Here is an 18,874-nt window from a genome sequence, read left to right on the forward strand (position 1 = left end):
TCCGAGGTAACACACCTACTAACTGTTAACTTCAACTGCTTCACACTGATCCCCTTTATTTACTTACATGTTTGGTGTGTTCCCCTTCCCCACATACAAACGTTAACAAAGTGGGATGTGTCAGAATCGTCTCACTATTTTCTTTCTTTCTTTTTCTTTCAAATATTTCACTTGACTGACTCACTATTGCCTGGTGGCTTTGAGGTTTTATAAAGAACTTGTGCTTGAAATGTTTTAAAACAAGCCTATGTCAAGTAGAAGTGAGCTGGGTGCTTGCATAAACACTAAGAAACAGAGGCAGACTGGGCAGAAACAATGAGATAAAACAGGAGTTCAGAACATTTTTTTCTGACGGTAAAAAAGGAAGGCATCTATTTAAGGGAACGTTTTTTTGTTTTTATTGTTCTTTGTTGTCTATTTGAAGGATGGCACTAAAAAGCTGATAAAAAGCTCCCCATTTTCTCCTGATGTGGAAAAGGGAGGCGTCTATTTGAGGGAGGCATCTATTTAGCTCCAATGGATGAGGCATACGGTGACTAATTGCTGTGCAACATCTATGTTAGGGATAGCATGGAAACACAATTGCAGAAAAAACTACCTGTTTTTTCCCCGCTGATTTTAAAATGGGAGACATTTCTTTATTTATGTTAAGTGTATAATGCTCCCGGTAAATAATTAGGCCTTAGATTCTATTTGAGGGGTGACATGGGGACAGGAGTTAAAAACAATTACGAATTTTTTCCCCCCTGACAAGATAAGGGAAATGTCTATTTGAGGGAGGCATTCATTTAACTTAAGCGGATCCCGCCGCCGTTTATCAAATTATTAACATGAAAACAAGAGCTCAGAACACCTACCTCTTTTCTGATGTGGAAACTCATTGGGGCATGGCCATGGAAACTGGCATTGAACACAACTACCCTAGTCACCCCGTGACTAAATAGGGCACTGTCTCAATTCGAGGGGGGGGAAACAAGCCCCTTTATCCACGAGCCCCTTGGAACCAACAATTTATTTTATTTTTTTTTAAATGGAGCGATTGATGAAAATTTGCTTGAGGTGAAGCATCTATTTATCTTCAAGCAGCGGTGTCAAACTCATCTTTGTCACGGGCTACATCGTAATTATGGTTGCCCCCGGCGATCCGTTATGACTGTGAACTCAGAAATGTATGATGGCCTCATATTATTACATAAACACATCAAATTGATGGATAACTTGTTTTGAAATCAGAAGTCAGTAAAAAGTTGTTCTACTATTATTCAATTCATTTTAAAAGGGGGATTGGTTTAAAAAATGCTTGCAATGTCTCAACGTTATTAAACGTGAAGAACATTTGCAATTTTGGTATTTTAGCAAGAAACATGAAGTCTCAACACACATTAGTTTCTTTCGTGGACCACATAAAATGACGTGATGGGCCGGATCTGGCCCCCGGGCCTTGAGTTTGACATACTGCTTTAGTGGATGACACACTCGGCAACTAATTGGGGCATGGCCTCCATGAGAGGGACAACATGGAAAAACAGTTTAGAACAACCTCCCATTCTTTTTCCTGATGTGAAAAGGGGAGGTGAAAGGTGTTTATTTATCTTAAGTGGATGACGCACACAGCATGCAACCGAATAAACCAAGATACAGTCGAATGGATCAATGGGAGTAGAAAAGGGAATGATTGATTAAAGCTCTACTTGAGGTGCTTGGATAACAATAGCTGGTCAATTAGCTTGGTTGGGCCTTTACTCTTATTAATATTAAAGGCCTTTACTCTTATCAATAGTAACATTTTTAAAGACATTGTAACAAATAACAAGGGTTCCAGATGTTGGCCAATCAAATTGAATACTTTCTTTCGTTTTCAAAGGTTTTCAGGGGGAGGAAGTAAAGGGGCTCGTTGAAGGCACAAGCTGGACTGATGGCCCACTCAAAGTGGCGTGCTCAAACGCTTAAGCACAATAGGTTGTCTTCAAAGGCACTTTTCTCACTTTCTCATTCTTCCAGCTCAAATTGGATGTGAGTCTCCGTGAAGTGTGTTTTTTATATAAAATAATAAAATAAAAAATAACTTCTTAACTACTAGATTGATTCCTCCACTCAAATCAAATCATGTTTATCCATATACTAATAATCCCTTACTATACTGTAACGCTTAATCACAATAGAGTTTCAAGGGGCTTCACAATCCCACCGTTCACCTCTTCTGGGCAAGGAGGAATTCCCAGAAAACCTTTTTTGGGGAAAAGAAAGAAACATTGAGAAGGGAACAGACAGAGGAACCAGGCTGCAAAGGATGATGAGTGGACAACATTAACTGCATTTTCATATGATTCAATATTAGTTTAAACAGCATAACAGTCCCATTTGATGATATTAAGTGCCGCAGGTAGACGCCTCCAATGAATTGACCTTCCCCAGGGCCACTCCTGTTGGATCGATGCATAATCCCGCGTAGCTATGGTGAAAGCCTCACTTCGCTCTTTGCCACCAGGTCTTCACATGAGAGGGGAGGGAGAAGAGAAGAGAAGTGGCAGTAAAACAGGCCAAAATCCAGATGTCAGGGGACAAGACAGGGCGATAGAATAGTTGCAGACCAGGTGTAGTTTAACTGAATGCAAAAGTGTAGGAAGGTCTTAAATTGAGATTTGAATGTTTCTACAGCAGTAGCTGCTCTGATTTCTGAGGGCAGGGCATTCCGAGTTCTTGAGCCCCAATAAAGAATACTCTAGAACGCGCTGATTTCTTTTAAGCACTCAAAGCCACTAAAACACCAGCATATTGTGAGTGTAAGGCTTGGGATGTAACATACGGTACCCTCAAGTCATCAAGATAGGAAAGTGCTAAGGCATCTAATATTTTATGGGTCAGTTGCAATCACATCGCAGGTGGACTGGGACGCAGTGGGCCAGTACAGGGGTGATATAATCAAACCTTCTGATCTTAGTCAAAAGTCGTACTACAGCATTTTGTACTAACTGCGACGTTTTTAATACAAGACATATGAAGACCAGAAAGCAACACATTACAATAGTCAAGGCGAAATGTATCACATGCATGAAGTATGATCTCTGCCAGGGGCGTTGTCTGACGGTGATATCAACGGCCGTCGCACAGGGCGCCATTCGGTCCAGGACCGCCTCTGGTCTCTGCGTCACTCATGGGTAGACTGGGTCGTATCTTAACAATAAATGCCAAATGCAATATTGAATATTGGAACATTAAACAGTTGGATGTCTGCTGTCAAAAGTTTAGAAAACGTCAAATTAAGTTCACCTGTAAAGGTTATTATTATTATCATTATTATTTTTTTATTTAGTATTTTGAACTGCATGTTTGGGCAAACTCGCTCTAAAAAGGAAGATGAAAAATAAGACAAGTGTGCCAATTATTATTAAATATAGCCTTTTAATGAGAAATAGATTATAATATGAAACATTCATTGAAAGAAGCTGCTATCATGACCTCAACAGAACAGGGGGGGGAAAAAACATTACATTGGCAAGATATTAGGTGCAAAATTCTTCTTAGGACACATTTAATGGATACATATAAGCAACACTACATAGCATGATGCGGGATACGTAAATGACTGCCGTTAATTTAGTTCAACTGTATACATCGCAAGTAGTGGAACATTCACAAACTGGTTTTGACTGGGCTCAAAATTAAAAAATACAGTTTATCACTCATAATATATTTGGTAGATTAGGATTATCCCTTTGATATTGTTTGAATTTCTGCACATCACTCGCCATAAACATAACGAATGACCCCTTATAAATGTGAAAAATAGCTATATTTTTAACACAGGCTAGTGTGAGCGGCTGTAATCGAATCCTTATAGGAATGGCTTTACTCTGTCAGTTTGTGATATATAGAACAAAATAAACACCAAAAACATGCTTGTTTTATGGACCTTGCAGTGGCTCAACAACAAAAGTAAACAAATGTAAAAATGGTCCTGATAATGTAAAAACAGTCTCATAGTGTCATAGACCAGATGAGGACCCCCCCCCCCCCTCCCTTTGTGCTAATACACGGGGCCTAATTTATATTACCGCAATAGGGATATGACTTTAAAATCTATAGTGTGTAATTGGGAACAAAATTTGATGTTTGTTGTTTAAAAAACAGCAAACACTCCTTAAGAGGAGATTTAAATACAAGAATTATGTGATAGCATTTCTTAGGAATTGTCCAAACTTATGCCAACGAATCGGAGACTATTTGGCGCATCTCCTGTTTTGAAGTCAAATCACATGAGGCAGTCAGGCAAAGTTTCAGGAATAGCAAACCCCAAAGACGCCCGTGGACCTCGCAATAAAAAAAAGAGAGAAAAATAAGTGGTTGAACACAAGAGCCAAACAAAAGTGAAAATCACGTAGACCATCGTATTAATTAACATAAAAGGTGTCGGCTTTCAGTGTCTGGAAAGTCAACTTTTAAGTAATATACAATACAGAAGACAATAAATGTTAGCATGCAACGCTGTACTGCGGATGTTATGCCACGTTCTACCATGTCCATATTAGCAAGCTATTAAGCTGAAAATCCGTAGCTGAGCGTAATAAAGTAATACGATAAAATGGCACTTAAAGTGTTTTTTTTTTTTTGGGGGTAGAACCTTTTTTTGTAACAGCTTTGTATTTTTAATTTTGACAATGAAACTTATACAAGGTTTACCACTTGAAATGATAACCGAGTCACATAAATGGAATTTTGCAATTCAGTAAATCACACACAATATCAACAAAAAACACAAAGTAAATCATTGAGAGAGTACAAGTTGAAGTTGATGGAGACATATAATGTTTTTTTTTTTTTTTTCTTTACAATTTAAAAACAGTTACAACGTGTCTTTAGGTCTGTGACAGGCTTTTGTCAAAAATAGCCCAAGGATCAAGAATTTTTTCATATGTTCATTTTTTGTTGTTTGTAGCCTTACTGAAATAAGATTTGAAATTAGATTTGACCAGCCCGACCCCCTCGACTGTGGGGCTAACGGCGAGTGTGGCTTTCATTACCGTGACGACTAGAGGCAGAGCTCCTTATTGAGCCCCAATCTAAAAAAGCGAGTCCAAACTGCGGAGCACAGGTAAGCCCCCATAAAGATCGATTGTAATTTCAGTCATGGAGGCAGCACTTCATCATCACCAAGACGCCCAATAAACGTGTCAGAGAGTTAGCAGATCCCCACACAAATATCTCCCTGTCGACAACTTAGTCGAACATTCGTGTTTGTGCTTCGCTCAGTCTCCCTGCTAAATCATGGGCGGAGAAAATTGGTGTGGAGGCCGGATTATGTAAATTCTGCAAAAAATCTGAAAATTTTAGAACTAGCTCACAAAAGATTTACGTGGTTGTGTAATTTCACACTTGACGAGTGGACAGGCACTCTAGAGACTCACCTGTGTGTACAAGCAATTAAAAGGTCAATTTTCCATAATATACTTAAGTACTGTAAATTGCGACAGAAATTGAAAAGAAAAAAAATTGGTTGATTAAAAACTGCAAATTCAGGTATTGAATATGTGCCTCGGCGGCACGGTGGGCGACTGGTTAGAGCGTCAGCCTCACAGTTCTGAGAACCGGGGTTCAATCCCCGGCCCCGCCTGTGTGGAGTTTGCATGTTCTCCTCGTGCCTGCGTGGGTTTTCGCCGGGCACTCCGGTTTCCTCCCACATCCCAAAAACATGCATTAATTGGAGACTCTAAATTGCCCGTGAGTGCGAATGGTTGTTTGTTTTCTATGTGCCCTTGCGATTGGCTGGCAACCAGTTCAGGGTGTACCCCGCCTCCTCCCCGATGACAGCTGGGATGGGCTCCAGCAGAAAATGGATGGATTAATGGATGGATGGAATATGTGCCTCTGCAATCTCCACAAGACTTAGTGTCACACTAAACAGTAAAGCGGCAATATATAGCAAGATAACCAAAACACAAGTTAAATCTCAAGGGATTTGCTCTGCAACTCAGCTGGGGTCATATATTTTTTTTGTGTGCCAATAGAATAATAAAGACACCAGGTCAACAGGCTTTACCCGCAAAGACGTGAGACAAACGCTGATTTCAACAAATGGGATTATATACATAGTCATCTGGGATAACTAAGAAAAAAAAAATATATACACTGTATAGGTGTATGTTTCAATAGAAAAAACAAAACAAAACAGATGATAGTAAAAGGATTCCAGATAGAAATATGTTAATATTTTAGATTTGAATATTTGTCATTTTCGCAGCGCAACATAGAAATTCAATGGCTCGCCAACATACTGTTTGCTGTGCTTTTATCTAAAATCAACTAAGAAGGAAGCGAAACATCCTCTAGTATGTGTAAAATGAAATGGGCTTGAGCCATTATTCCAGTTAGGGGTGGATGGGGTGGGGGCGTTTATGGCTTTTCGTCAATGTGCCTGAATGATGAACGCTAACATTTTGGTGCCCTAGAAAAAGCTCCACAAACCAGCTGTCACAACATTTTTGCATTTTTTTTCGTTTTGTTTGTTTGTCTGTTTTACGCAAAAGCAGTACAAAATTAGCGTTAAATCCACGACGATGTTGCACTCACGCTGTACTAAAGGTAGTGCCTTGTGAATCCACAAGAACAAAAAAGAAATTCAAACTGAAAACACAAAGAAAAAGGTTATGCGTCAAATTACACACACACACACACATATACACGCCCACACACAGACACACACATACACTGTATACTGTATGTATATATATATATATATATATATATATATATATATATATATATATATATAAACAGCTGGCTTTTTGTTATTTGACATGACAATCCATTAGCGTCCTGCTGCATGTGCCTTGCATGTCAGAATGATGACCGAGTGCTTCATAACTCACCGACTCGCTGAGGGTTGGAAAAGTAATAAAGACTCGATAATAAATTTGTTGGCTACGTTACACGCTATAGGGCTCTTTTTAAATCTTTAGGGTGAATATAAACATTTGAACTTTGCATGTTAGCAGAAATGGAAGGATATCTGGTCTGCCCGCTTGATTGATTCATTTTTTTGTGAAAAATGTTTTTTGTGTTTTTTAATTTCGCAGGTAAAGAAGAATGGCAGTTTCAGATACAACGTTCCAGTCAAGGCCTCTTCATCATGAGTATTTTTTTTAATCTCTCTCTCTCTGACATTAAAGTTCTTTGAGGGAGTGACAGACATGCTTGGACAGATATGTTACAGTCCTTTTATATTACTTCTGGTTAAATTCTTCCTTTCAGTGATGCCTTTTCCACCTTTCCCCCCTTTGTACGAAGTATGCTTACAAAGTTTGAGTTACATCAAAAAGGCAGAAAAGGTCCAAAAAGGAAAAAAAGGCAAAAGAAAAAATGAAACAAGAGCCCACCCCATATGTTCAGTTCATTTGCGGGGGTGTTTCAGTATCGTTTTCCGTTCTTATGTTGACGTTTTAAAGCGATCAACACAGTTTTGCAGTCAGGTGATCTGATTGTTTTAGTATCTCTGTGCTGTACATGTCCAAGGCGTGATTGACCCGGATCATCTCACTGTTGTTCAGCTTCAGCCGATGCTTTAGCATACAGGAAAAGAGGTCCAGCTGGGGTTTGCCGGGCGCAGACGGAGGGGCAAGGCGGTTAATCCGATCCCGTATGTCCAGCAACAGGAGCATGACGGACGACGATGAGTAGAATTGACTTCCCTGTGTGTACGACTGGTTCACCTGTTGCACGGCGCTGCGGAGCAGGTCGGCGTTGAAGCGCAGGCTGTAGCCGAACACCTGGATGTCGGATATTTTGATGTAGATCTGCCGCTTGTTGGGGTCTGCCAGATCGACGGGACCCGTGTCGTTGCGGAGGCCGGTGGGGATCTTGGCTCGGCTCCTTAAGTAGATGTGCACGGTCTCGAAGAAGGTCTTCCAGCGGTTGCCCAGCAAAAGGGTCCAGTTGAAGCACTGGGAGTTCTGCAGGCGCACCTTTTGCCAGCGGGGGTAACCGTGTTCACCGAAGGGCATGCTCCAGCCTTCCGAGTGGCTGCCGCTGAACGGGTTGACGTAGACGAAGAACATGGGGTCGATGCTGCTGTTCCGCATCTGGCAGATCTTCATGGACAGACCGATGATCATGTGGAGGTAGTCCATGCGGTTTTTGTTACTTTTGAGTGTCAGGGACATGCGCTTACGCCACCGTGGGTCAAAGAAAGTCTCCAGGCGGATCTCGTTGCTGATGAACGTCGTGTGGATGTACAGACGCGAGTCCATTTTCTGCAGCAGGTACTTTAGTTCCAGGTCCTGAAAGTCCAGGTCAGTTTCGAAACTGATGAACTGCTCGCTCCGCTCCGAGTCCACGTTTTGGGGCTCGCAGCGGCCACGGTACAACTTGTAGCCCTTGTTGCACGAGCCACACTGTGAGATGTTGGCCAAGCTGCACATGGCGCAGCTGTTGTTGCCCCCGATGATGCAAGGGATAGGTCGTTGGCACAGGGTGACACCCGTATGGCACACACATGTTCGCTGGCTTTCCAGGAAGGTTCCCCAAAAGCCGTTCTCGTTGCAGTAGAGGAAGGACTGGACCCGGTTGAGCCACTGCATCACAGACCTGGTCGGAAAAGACAAGAAAAATATGAAGGTTTAACATCTTGACAAGACAAATGACATAATGGCCAATGAAGCTTTTGCCCCTTTCCCACCGGTCAACTTAGCCTGTGTGTTTGGTATTGATGCGGGATAAGGGATTGAAGTAGACCAACAAATTTGCCACTTTCCAACCTAGTTTCAAAGGTGAAATGTGTCACAGTCTCAGCTTGACAAGCTCAACCATTATGCCTCTGATGCACCGGTTTGCCCAATTTGTTGGGAAGGCAGTGTAATGGGGCTGTTGAAATGATTTGCTTTATGGGTGACTACAATCTATTCATGAACAATGTCAGTTTACGACGGTCCAGACATAGGTGGTTTTGAGGTTACGAACATGGCGTAATGGACTAATTTGCGCAGTGACTTAAGAACACGTCAAGTACCAGCAAAATTATGTTTTAGTCGGTTACCTTTTGGCCTTCGTAAACTGAGGACAACCTGGAGTCAAAAGCTGTAACAAGGGTGTGAAAGGGGAACGGCGTGTGAGACTCGTTACTCCCACCCTGCTGCATTTAAAGTCGCCATGCTATAGTTATTTCGTACGTCACACCAGCCGCACAGCAGCCTAGCCCATTCAGTCTAAACCGCACAGAGCTTCAGTGAAGTCAACTCTCAGTCAATTGGGTGAGTGAAACAATAAAATATTTCTACGCCAACATTTAGACAGCTAGCAACGTAAACGGTTGATTCCACTTTTGCACTGATGGCTTTTAGCGTTTCAGTCTTCAAACCAACATAAGCACTGATGACATAAAAAAAAAAAAAGCCTAACATTGAGCTAAAACTTCACCGTAGCAACTTCACATCACAATGAATTGGGACAAAATTCACATAAACGTTGTCTCACAGTATCACAAACACTAACCTTGAGCCTCATTGGTGGGTAGGGAAAGGAATCAGCGTTTTATAGCATTTGGTTTCATGCATTAAAAAAATAAAAAATAATCTACGGTGCCTTGTGACGTTACTTTTCATGCCAAAATACTGAGTTCCGGTGCATAGCCTTCAAAAGAAAAGGCTCCAAGCTTAAAACAGTAAGTCAAGTTAAAACTTGCACATATAAACCATTAGATTTGATAAAACAGTCCCAAATAACAATTTAAACAATGCTATATTTAACTTTTAGCTGAAACATTAATTAATGAATATTAAGTTGGGTTAGTTCCACACACCATTGCCTTTTAGTTCATAGGTTTGACGTTGATACTGGTTATAATGAACCCCAAGTCAAATGTTCATTTTAGTCTATGGGCTGCTAAGAAAATGGATGTGCATTATTTGGACACCCATTATTTAAACCATGTAAACTTTTATGACCCACCCCCCTAAAAGAATTGGAATCGAGAATCGTTTGGAACCGGAATTGAAATAAGGAATATATATATATATATATATATATATATATATATATATATATATATATATATATATATATATATATATATATATATGTATATATATATATATACAGACACACATAAAATTGCCCACCAACATATTTTACCAGCGCTTTATTATGGGAACCTTTTAAGTGCCAATACTTGTTTCAGTGTAAATACGTACATCTTTGTCCACAATGCCAAAATGTATTCTCAATACCAAAACCTAATGGCAGTGTTCTGGCTCAATAACCTGGTGATTAAATAATGTTAAATGTGACTGTAGTTACTAAAAAAAATAAGTCTTAATATTTTTGCAAGACACTTCATCTGTTGGATTTTCTGTGTGGATTGGAATAAATTGTGCATTTATGAGGTTAATTATTTATGGAGGGATAATGGCGAGAGTTATGACTTTTGTGGTGGTTGTAAAAGGCCAAAATGACTCAAACCCGGGACAAATTTAGCCTGTCTTGTCTCTGAGGCACCAATTTTGCGGAAACTCAATGTGAAAGAGATGAGAGAGTAGGACGTTCTTTTCCCTTTTACAAGCGGGAGGAGTTTGGTTATTTCCCTCAGGTGGAAGGTATCACTTGCTATTCTTAGCTTGTCTCCACTTCCCTGCAGGCATCTTTCCCTGTCATCTTGACAGTATTGGAACTTCGTTTCTGACTATAGGAAATGAATTCAGATTTTTTTATTTTTTCCTCTGAAGAGGAGAGTTGGTTAAGGTTAGCGTGACATGTTAATGAACTCGAGTACTAACTATGATGAATGACATTGCATTGTTAGAAGACCACAAAACTCAACTCGAGCTATCTACCCTAATGAGTTTGAACGCGTCACCTATGTAGGACAATGGAAGCACACTCAGCTAGCTAACTTTAGATCTGTGATGTCTCGGTTTAGGGAGCACTAAAATGCAGGCTGTGTTCAAGAAGACAGGGAAATTTAAAATGGCTGACTATGACGAGGAAAACTACATTCAAACATTGCTCCGAGTCAGAATTCCTACTCTTGAACCCGGGTCAAATCAACGTACAATGACTTTCCTCGATGATCTAATCTGAAAGGTACACAAAAAATATGGTGGGTGGAAACATAACCCAAATTTGAAAAAAGAACAGGCCATAGTCCATCGCTAACCTACGCTAATGCAATAATAAACTCATAATTACAGGAAATATTTTTCTAAAAAAAACACTTCTAGCTCATAAATGAAATATAGATCACAGATGGGACCAAGTCCTTGCTTTGCAGGTCACAAATAAGTGTCAGTCTTTACCTGCAAGTCCTGAGTCAAGTCCCAAATCGAGACAGGCATGTCCCATGTCAAGTCCTACATTTTGAGTTTCGAGTCCTTTCAAGTCATTTTAACAACAAAGTAACAATACATTTAAGGAATATGTTATTTACATATACACTATTTAATATATATAATATTTATACAGTGACTGAAATAAGTATTTAACACGTCACCTTTTTTTCTCACTAAATATACTTCCAAAGGTGCAATTGACCTGAAAATTTCACCAGATGTTGGGAACAACCCAAGTAATCCACACATACAAAGAAAGTAAAGCCAATAAGCTCAGAAATTAAGTTGTGTGTAATAATGTGAAATGACGCAAGGAAAAAGTATTGAACACGCCAACTGGTATTTATTTAATACTTTGTACAAAAGTCTTTGTTTGCAGTGACAGTTTCAAGATGCCTCTTGTATTGGGAAAATAGTCGCATGCATTGCTCTGGTGTGATTTTGGCCCATTCCTCCACACAAGCAGTCTTCAAATCTTCAAGGTTCTGTGGGCATCTTTTATGGACCTTGAGTTTCAGTTCTTTCCATAGATTTTTTTATTGGATGGATTCAAGTCAGGTGATTGGCTGGGGCCTTGTCGCAGCTTTATTTTTTTTACTTTGAAACCAATTGAGAGTTTTCTTGGCAGTATGTTTTGGATCATTATCTTCGTTGAAATGTCACCCTCGTTTCATTTTCTTCATCCTGTTAGATGGCAGCAGTTCTTTGTCAAGAATGTCTCGGTACATTTGCCCATCCATCCTTCCTTCAATAAGGTGAAGTTTACCAGCACCATTTGCTGAAAGCACCCCCACACCATCATGTTCCCACCTCCGAACTTCACTGTTGGTTGGATGTTTTCAGAATTATGTGCAGTGCCATTTCTTCTCCAAACGTGGTGTGCATTATGACACCCAAAGAGTTCAATTTTGCTCTCATCCGACCAGACTATATTCTCCCAGTATTTAACTCGATTGTCCAAATGTCGTTCAGCAAACTTTAAACGAGCTTTGACATGTTTCTGAGCTTATTTGTTCTACTTTCTTTGTATGGATAGATTACTTGGGTTGTTCCCAACATCTGGTGAAATTTTCATGTCAAGGGCACCTTTGGCAATATATTCAATGATAAAAATGGTGACGTATTAAATACTTACTTCAGCCGCTGTACATTTAATATATTTTAAAATCCATATTATTTTATCAAAATAAATTTGATAAAGTGCATTGAACCTTTATGAGAAACCTAGAGGGCTGATCCCAATTTTTGCACCTTCAAAGCCGATCGTCAAGGGTGTGTGTGTGCGTGTTTTTTTGCCCCTTCAAAACTCAACAATATTACATTTTCAGTTATTCTATAAAAATGCTATGCTATGAATGAGTTTTTCTCACTTTATTTCTAAAGTTACATTAAACAGACCTGTCACAAATGAGAATTTGCCTCCAGTAATGCTGCAATTAGGAATCGAGTATCCTACTGATAATTCTATTGAATAATTAAGTAATCAGATAAATATATATTTTTGTTTGGTTAAAGAGCAATCAATACACTAGAGAAAATTTGACATTTGATTTAATAATGTACGACCAATTGGTTTCCTCTTTTATATAACAGTATTTTTTCTTAAATTCACATTGTGCATATAGCAGGAAACTGCATATTCTTGTCTACAAACATTTCTAGTGAGGCTATTTCAAACACAAATAAAAATAGATAAAACACAAATAAAAATAGATTTCAGGTTAAACCTGGCCTTTCTGGAGAACGTGTATCAAAAACAAGGTATTAATTATCCATCCATCCATCCATTTCCTGAGCCGCTTATCCTCACTAGGGTCGCGGGAGTGCTGGAGCCTATCCCGGCTATCATCAGGCAGGAGGCGGGGTAAACCCTGAACTGGTTGCCAGCCAATCGCAGGGCACATATAAACAAACAACCATTCGCACTCACATTTACACCTACGGGCAATTTAGAGTCGTCAATTAACCTACCACGCATGTCTTTGGGATGTGGGAGGAAACCGGAGTGCACAGAGAAAACCCACTCAGGCACGGGGAGAACATGCAAACTCCACACAGGTGGGGGCGGGGATTGAACCCGGGACCTCAGAACTGTGAGGCAGACGCTCTTAGCAGTCGTCCACCGTGCTGAGGTATTAATTTAAAAAAGGAACACAAGTTTATCATCTTGTTTTATCGACACAATTTTATCCAACTGTGGTATCTTAGTCAGAACACTAAAAGAAGAAAAGGACACCAAGAAAAATGTAGCTTCATGTCGAATAGATCTTACCTGTGTGCTGATTGGTAAATAAAGTGAATAAGAAAAACAAGACTCATTCTTAAGAACACTACACTGACTAAACCAGACTACAATGAACAGGAAGCTCCGTGATTTCGTCTTGGAGTTCTGGTGAAGTCCATGCCCAAGAGGGTCAAGGCAGTGCTAGGAAATAATAGTGGCCACACATAAGATTTGGACATACAAGTTGGACATTTAAATAAGTGTTGTACTCTTTTTGCCAGCAGTTCGAACAATGGCTGTGTGTTGAGTTATTTTGAGGAGATAGTAAATTTATACTGTCATACAAGCGGTACACTGATTACTATACATTGTAGCAAGGGGCCAATTTTTGAGTGTTGTCCCATGAAAAGATTGTATTAAATATTTACCGAAATGTGAGATGTGTACTTTGAACTACAATAATTTTGGTCAAATCTTTATCCAAAAACAACCAACATGCGATCTGAAATATTGGGTTAGGATTTTTTTTTCCTTTTATCGAATTTTTTTTTTTTTTTTTTTTTACAAAAAAGAAACAAAATAAAACACAAAACATGGGGGTATATGTATATATATATTTTTTTTATTGGACAACGTCAATACCGTATTACACAAATATAGTATAACAATGAAATCAGGGCAATCTAATTGGACTCGGGAAATGCCATGGTATCTGCTGCATCATTGCTCATCCCATTTGATCTTTTTGTGAAAGGTTAACTAATTTAATATAAACTTTACTTACATCCCTCACTTATTGAGTTCAGATCTGTAAATAATATGTTTTGATGCACATAATGTCAGCAATCACACAATTTCTCCCCTTCAGTTATAATATACGTTTTTAAGTTCAGTTTAAAATGTGTGTAAAATGTTTCCTCGTGCTTATGATTGAGGATTTTAGAGTATTTCCATTTTTAAATTATCTTTCTTGCACTATATATTTTTAATAATTTTAATTTTGTTTTTAAATGTCTTTTGCTCTTCGTTTTTAAATGCTTTTAAACATGTAAAGCACATTGATACTTTGTGAATGAAATATAAATAAATTGATCTTGCCTTGTCGAATAATATTCAATCATGTCTGTCATCAGCATAGTCCTGAAAAGGATACTATATTTTGGAAAATCCAACTAGATTGGAAATATTGTAATGGGTTCTTATCACAGGAACGGTATTAATGTATATGACATTTTATTGCATTCTTCCTCATGGCTCAACTGAATGTTGCAGGTCCAATTTGAATAATAATCTTGTTTTGGTCTGTGATTTTTGGCTTCTTTGCTCTGTTGGTTTTTACTTGGGACTGTTCTCGGCACAAGCTCAAAGCACATTCAAATTAACGATGTGAAAATGCGTTGCCTTGGAAAATATTCATATTATCATATCGTCATCATTATCATTTTGGGTCTGGGCAGACTCAAACTCTCAGGCTACTTGCCCTGGCTGTATGTTTATCTGTAATTGGGGGAGGGGGGAGGAAAAAAAACAAAGCTCCAGGCAATACTTTGGCCAAAACCACACAGTTGTTGCGCCAGGTATCTGGTGTTGACAGATAGAGTGGGACTGTTAGAACAGATTGTCCTTGAGGCGTTAATAATGTCGCCCTTATTTGACCAGCAGTTGTGTACTGATTCGAGTCGCACACTTGTTGATTTGTATTAGAAATGGCACCCCAAAAAAATAATGCTAATTAGCAGACAGCAGGTTGAATATTCACGTAAGCATGCGTGTGTCTTTCTATTTTCATACTAATTGTGCATTTGCATGAAACTCTTAAGCAGCTGATTTGCATAATGGTGCCATGACAGGGCACAGCATCACTCCAATTAGCGACAGGAGATGGGAGCGATATGCTTGCTATTCTGAGCTCACCATGTACGGCAGTTAGGAATGACAGAACCCCCAAAACAGTCAATCATTCTGATAACCATTTTATGATTTTTCTTTCGCTCTGAACCAGCACTCGTGGTGAGAGAGAAAAAATTGGACTCAAGCGCAGTGAATGGAAGGGTCTGCTATGTCGTGCACAACAAATACATAAAGCTTTGGGGGTCTGTTATGATCCAGTGTGCAACCTATTGCCTGTTTTGGTGTGAGTAGATAACATTTGAAGTTCCAGTTCAAATTTTTCATTACCTTTTAACATAATCAAACAATCACCATTAACTCAAATAACTTTTCAAAGTTTCCCACAAAATACATTTTGCCAATTAGCCAACATTTGTCCATAAACAAAACAAATTACAACATTTCTTTGTATAGGAAATACAAAGCAATGGATGAATACAATTAATACCTTCAAAGGAGACATATGCGTTTCCCAGTTGAAAACAGTTGCCAGGTGTCTCCATAACATACTGTGATATGATGTTGTTCCCCTGATTTGTCTTTAGCCGAGCTGAATTCAGCCAGCCATGTCAGCCAATTTCAGTCACACCATGCACTAAAGCAGACATATCTATTTACCTGATAGTTTAGGTCTCTGTCAGTGAACATTCACCTTAAAAAAAAAAAGCAGATTGACATAATGAACTATTCACAAGAGTGGACCTGTCCGGACACAACCCAATTACTGGTCACCCTAATGTATCTGATCACATCCTCTTGCTCCAGGCAACTCGTGACTTGTGCTGTGTTTTGTTGTTGTGGTTTGCCCCCCCCACCCCCGGCTCATGTTGTCTACTTTGTCCTGTTCTGAAGGATACAATGGTGATAATATTTAGTTTTTATTTCTTCTTTCTAATACTGCAGACATGTCACATTCCTGGTCTGCAGGACCAAAGTGTGTCTGCTATTCTGCTATTACCCGAGTATAAAATATGCGCAAGTAATCGGAGGAGAAAAAAAAGCTATGATTTGAAAGAACTTTATCAGTTTAACAGTCTGTAATTTACATAAATTAAGAGCTTTATTTTCGAAGTAGAACACTCCACAGGAACTGACACACATTAACTAATAGACATATGAAAGGCAGAGAAACTTTTTTAAAATTTTGAAATAATAATTTCATCTCATTATTAGGTTGAAATACGGAGATAAATTGCTGTCGCTGCATCATCTAGCTTGCTTAGATTTACCGCAGGAAATCAAAAAAACAATCAAGTGGAATAGACGTAGTTTATTTCCAGTGAGAATACTTAGCGTGTGCGCGGGGCTTCAAAGTTAAATGAGCTCAGATTAAATGCGTCATAAATTCCTCCCAAAGAGAGCATAGTCACAGGAGCAGAAAAAAATAAATAAAACAAATCCTCAATTTACAGTTATTATTTTAAATATTAACATCAGACTGTTTTGTATAAAAGAGATTAATTGTGTGTGGGGATTCTTTCAATTGTTCAGTCATTGTCATGGCTTACTAGGGAAAGTTAATGGCAAGTGCTATATTATATAGAGGAAATTAGCAAAAGTGCATTTAATGAAGGTGAAAATCATTTGACTTTGTTAAGGTCCCTCATTGACACTCTCAATGAAAAAATGAAGGGTGTTTTAAGGCAAATACTTATTGATACAGTACATTTATTTTGATTTATTTCATTGAACTTTATTTATCCAGGTAAGGCAGTCGAGAAAAGATTCTCATTTGCAATGTTGACTTGGCTGGAGACAGCAGAATATGAATAGCTAAAAATAAATGTAGTAAATATAAATACCGGACATAAATATTACACACTTTTCATTAATAATGGTATTTAAATATCATAATATATAAATAATAGCTCAAATATACTGCATTATTATTATTATTATTACATGTTTGTTTCTGTAATATGAAAAATGTAGTTGAACTAAATATTGGCTGTTTATGTTTTTTACATTTTTTAATTGTTTTTGGTCACATTAACCTATTAACATTTTTGACATACTGTACTAAACAAATGTAACAGGAGGGTCAAGAAAAAGCTTATTTAAGCCATTTTTAAGTAAAAGATCATTTTCAATATGTATTCTTCTCGGGCAGAGGTTACCGCTCCATGCCATCCGAGCACCAGTGTCATAGCAATTAGAGGCCATCTGTGTCATTAACACTTAATGAATATATTCTACTTCAATGCAGGGCTCGTTCCTATTCCATACATGTCAGGTTTTGAACATGAATAAGTAAAGCTAATGTATAGTGGAGATAAATGTCCTGGGAGTAATGCGACCAGGTAGCTATTAATAATTTACAAACTGTAGACAAAATGTACTGTATATGCCGGTCCAAACTAGAAATGATATTACCGAATGAATGATATTACAAATTATGGATGGGTGGGCATGATCATCGAGTAATTGATCTTTAAAAAATTAGGCTGTGTATGTGGAATTGATTCCCAATTAATGGTGTCTTGAAGCAATTGAGACACAGTTCTGAGGAGTGTGTTCAAATGCCGGCTCCGCCTGTGTGGAGCTTGCATGTTCTTCCCGTGCCTGTGTGGGTTTTCTCCGGGTACTCTGGTTTCCTCCCACATCCCAAAAACATGCATGGTAGGTGCAAGACTCTAAATTTCCCGTAGGCGTGAATGTGAGTGCGAACGGTTGTTTGTTTATATGTGCCATGCGATTGGCTGGCGACTAGTTCAGGGTCTACCCCGCCTCTCCCCGAAGATAGCTGGGATAGGCTCCAGCATGCCCGTGACCCTAGTGAGGATAAGCGGTACAGAAAATGGATGGATGGATATATCTGGCGGCTCAAAATGTTGTTTGCTAATAGGAACACCAGGGTTCTGTTTTCCGTTGCACAGTTGCTTATGTGTGTGAGGGTCAATCGTCTTGTGACCGGTGTGGGTGTGAATCGCCGACTGTAATTTTTTCATGATTGTCCAGTTCAGTCGCATTCAACCATCGGCCAGTTTTTCCTTAAAACAACATTGACAGAGGCATTCGGAATATTCAAAGATATTCCCCCAAGTCATATGTATTTTTTAAATATTAAAAAGTAAAAAATGAATCGAAATCAATAGTCGATGTTCTCGGTGCTCTTATTATTAGACTCAAATGTAACCATTTAGCATTGACCTAACATCAATAAGAGGTTACAAAATGCACGCAATGTTCACCATTGTCAGTGTCTCATCTGAAATTTATTCACATGCTGTTTTCCACAACTAACATATACAGTATATTTGTCCTTCTTTAGTTTGCTAACGTGAATCATTGCATCTTTTGCCAATAATATTTTTGCTAGTCAGCAGAACCTTTACAGTAAAGCCTTCTTGGACCGTTCCGCATGTTTTTGTTTATCCCCTTAAAGTGTGTTGCAAACTCGCTGGGGAGGCAATGGATGGGCACGGGTCGTGGTTCCACATTTGGG

At 38.9% G+C, this 18,874-nt stretch overlaps 1 protein-coding gene across 1 annotated transcript in view; it reads right to left on the reverse strand.

Moving 5' to 3' along the window:
* Positions 1–3,405: 3,405 nt before the first annotated feature.
* Positions 3,406–18,874, reverse strand: part of brinp1 (bone morphogenetic protein/retinoic acid inducible neural-specific 1) — a 173,471-nt gene continuing 158,002 nt past the window's right edge. The window contains exon 8 of the mRNA XM_061699284.1: positions 3,406–8,580. Within this exon, the coding sequence (XP_061555268.1) occupies positions 7,446–8,580 (1,135 nt within the window). The 3' untranslated portion in view covers positions 3,406–7,445. The remainder of the gene's footprint in view (positions 8,581–18,874) is intronic.

The sequence above is a fragment of the Phycodurus eques genome, chromosome 15, assembly GCF_024500275.1.
Source record: "Phycodurus eques isolate BA_2022a chromosome 15, UOR_Pequ_1.1, whole genome shotgun sequence".
Taxonomy (NCBI): Eukaryota; Metazoa; Chordata; class Actinopteri; order Syngnathiformes; family Syngnathidae; genus Phycodurus; species Phycodurus eques.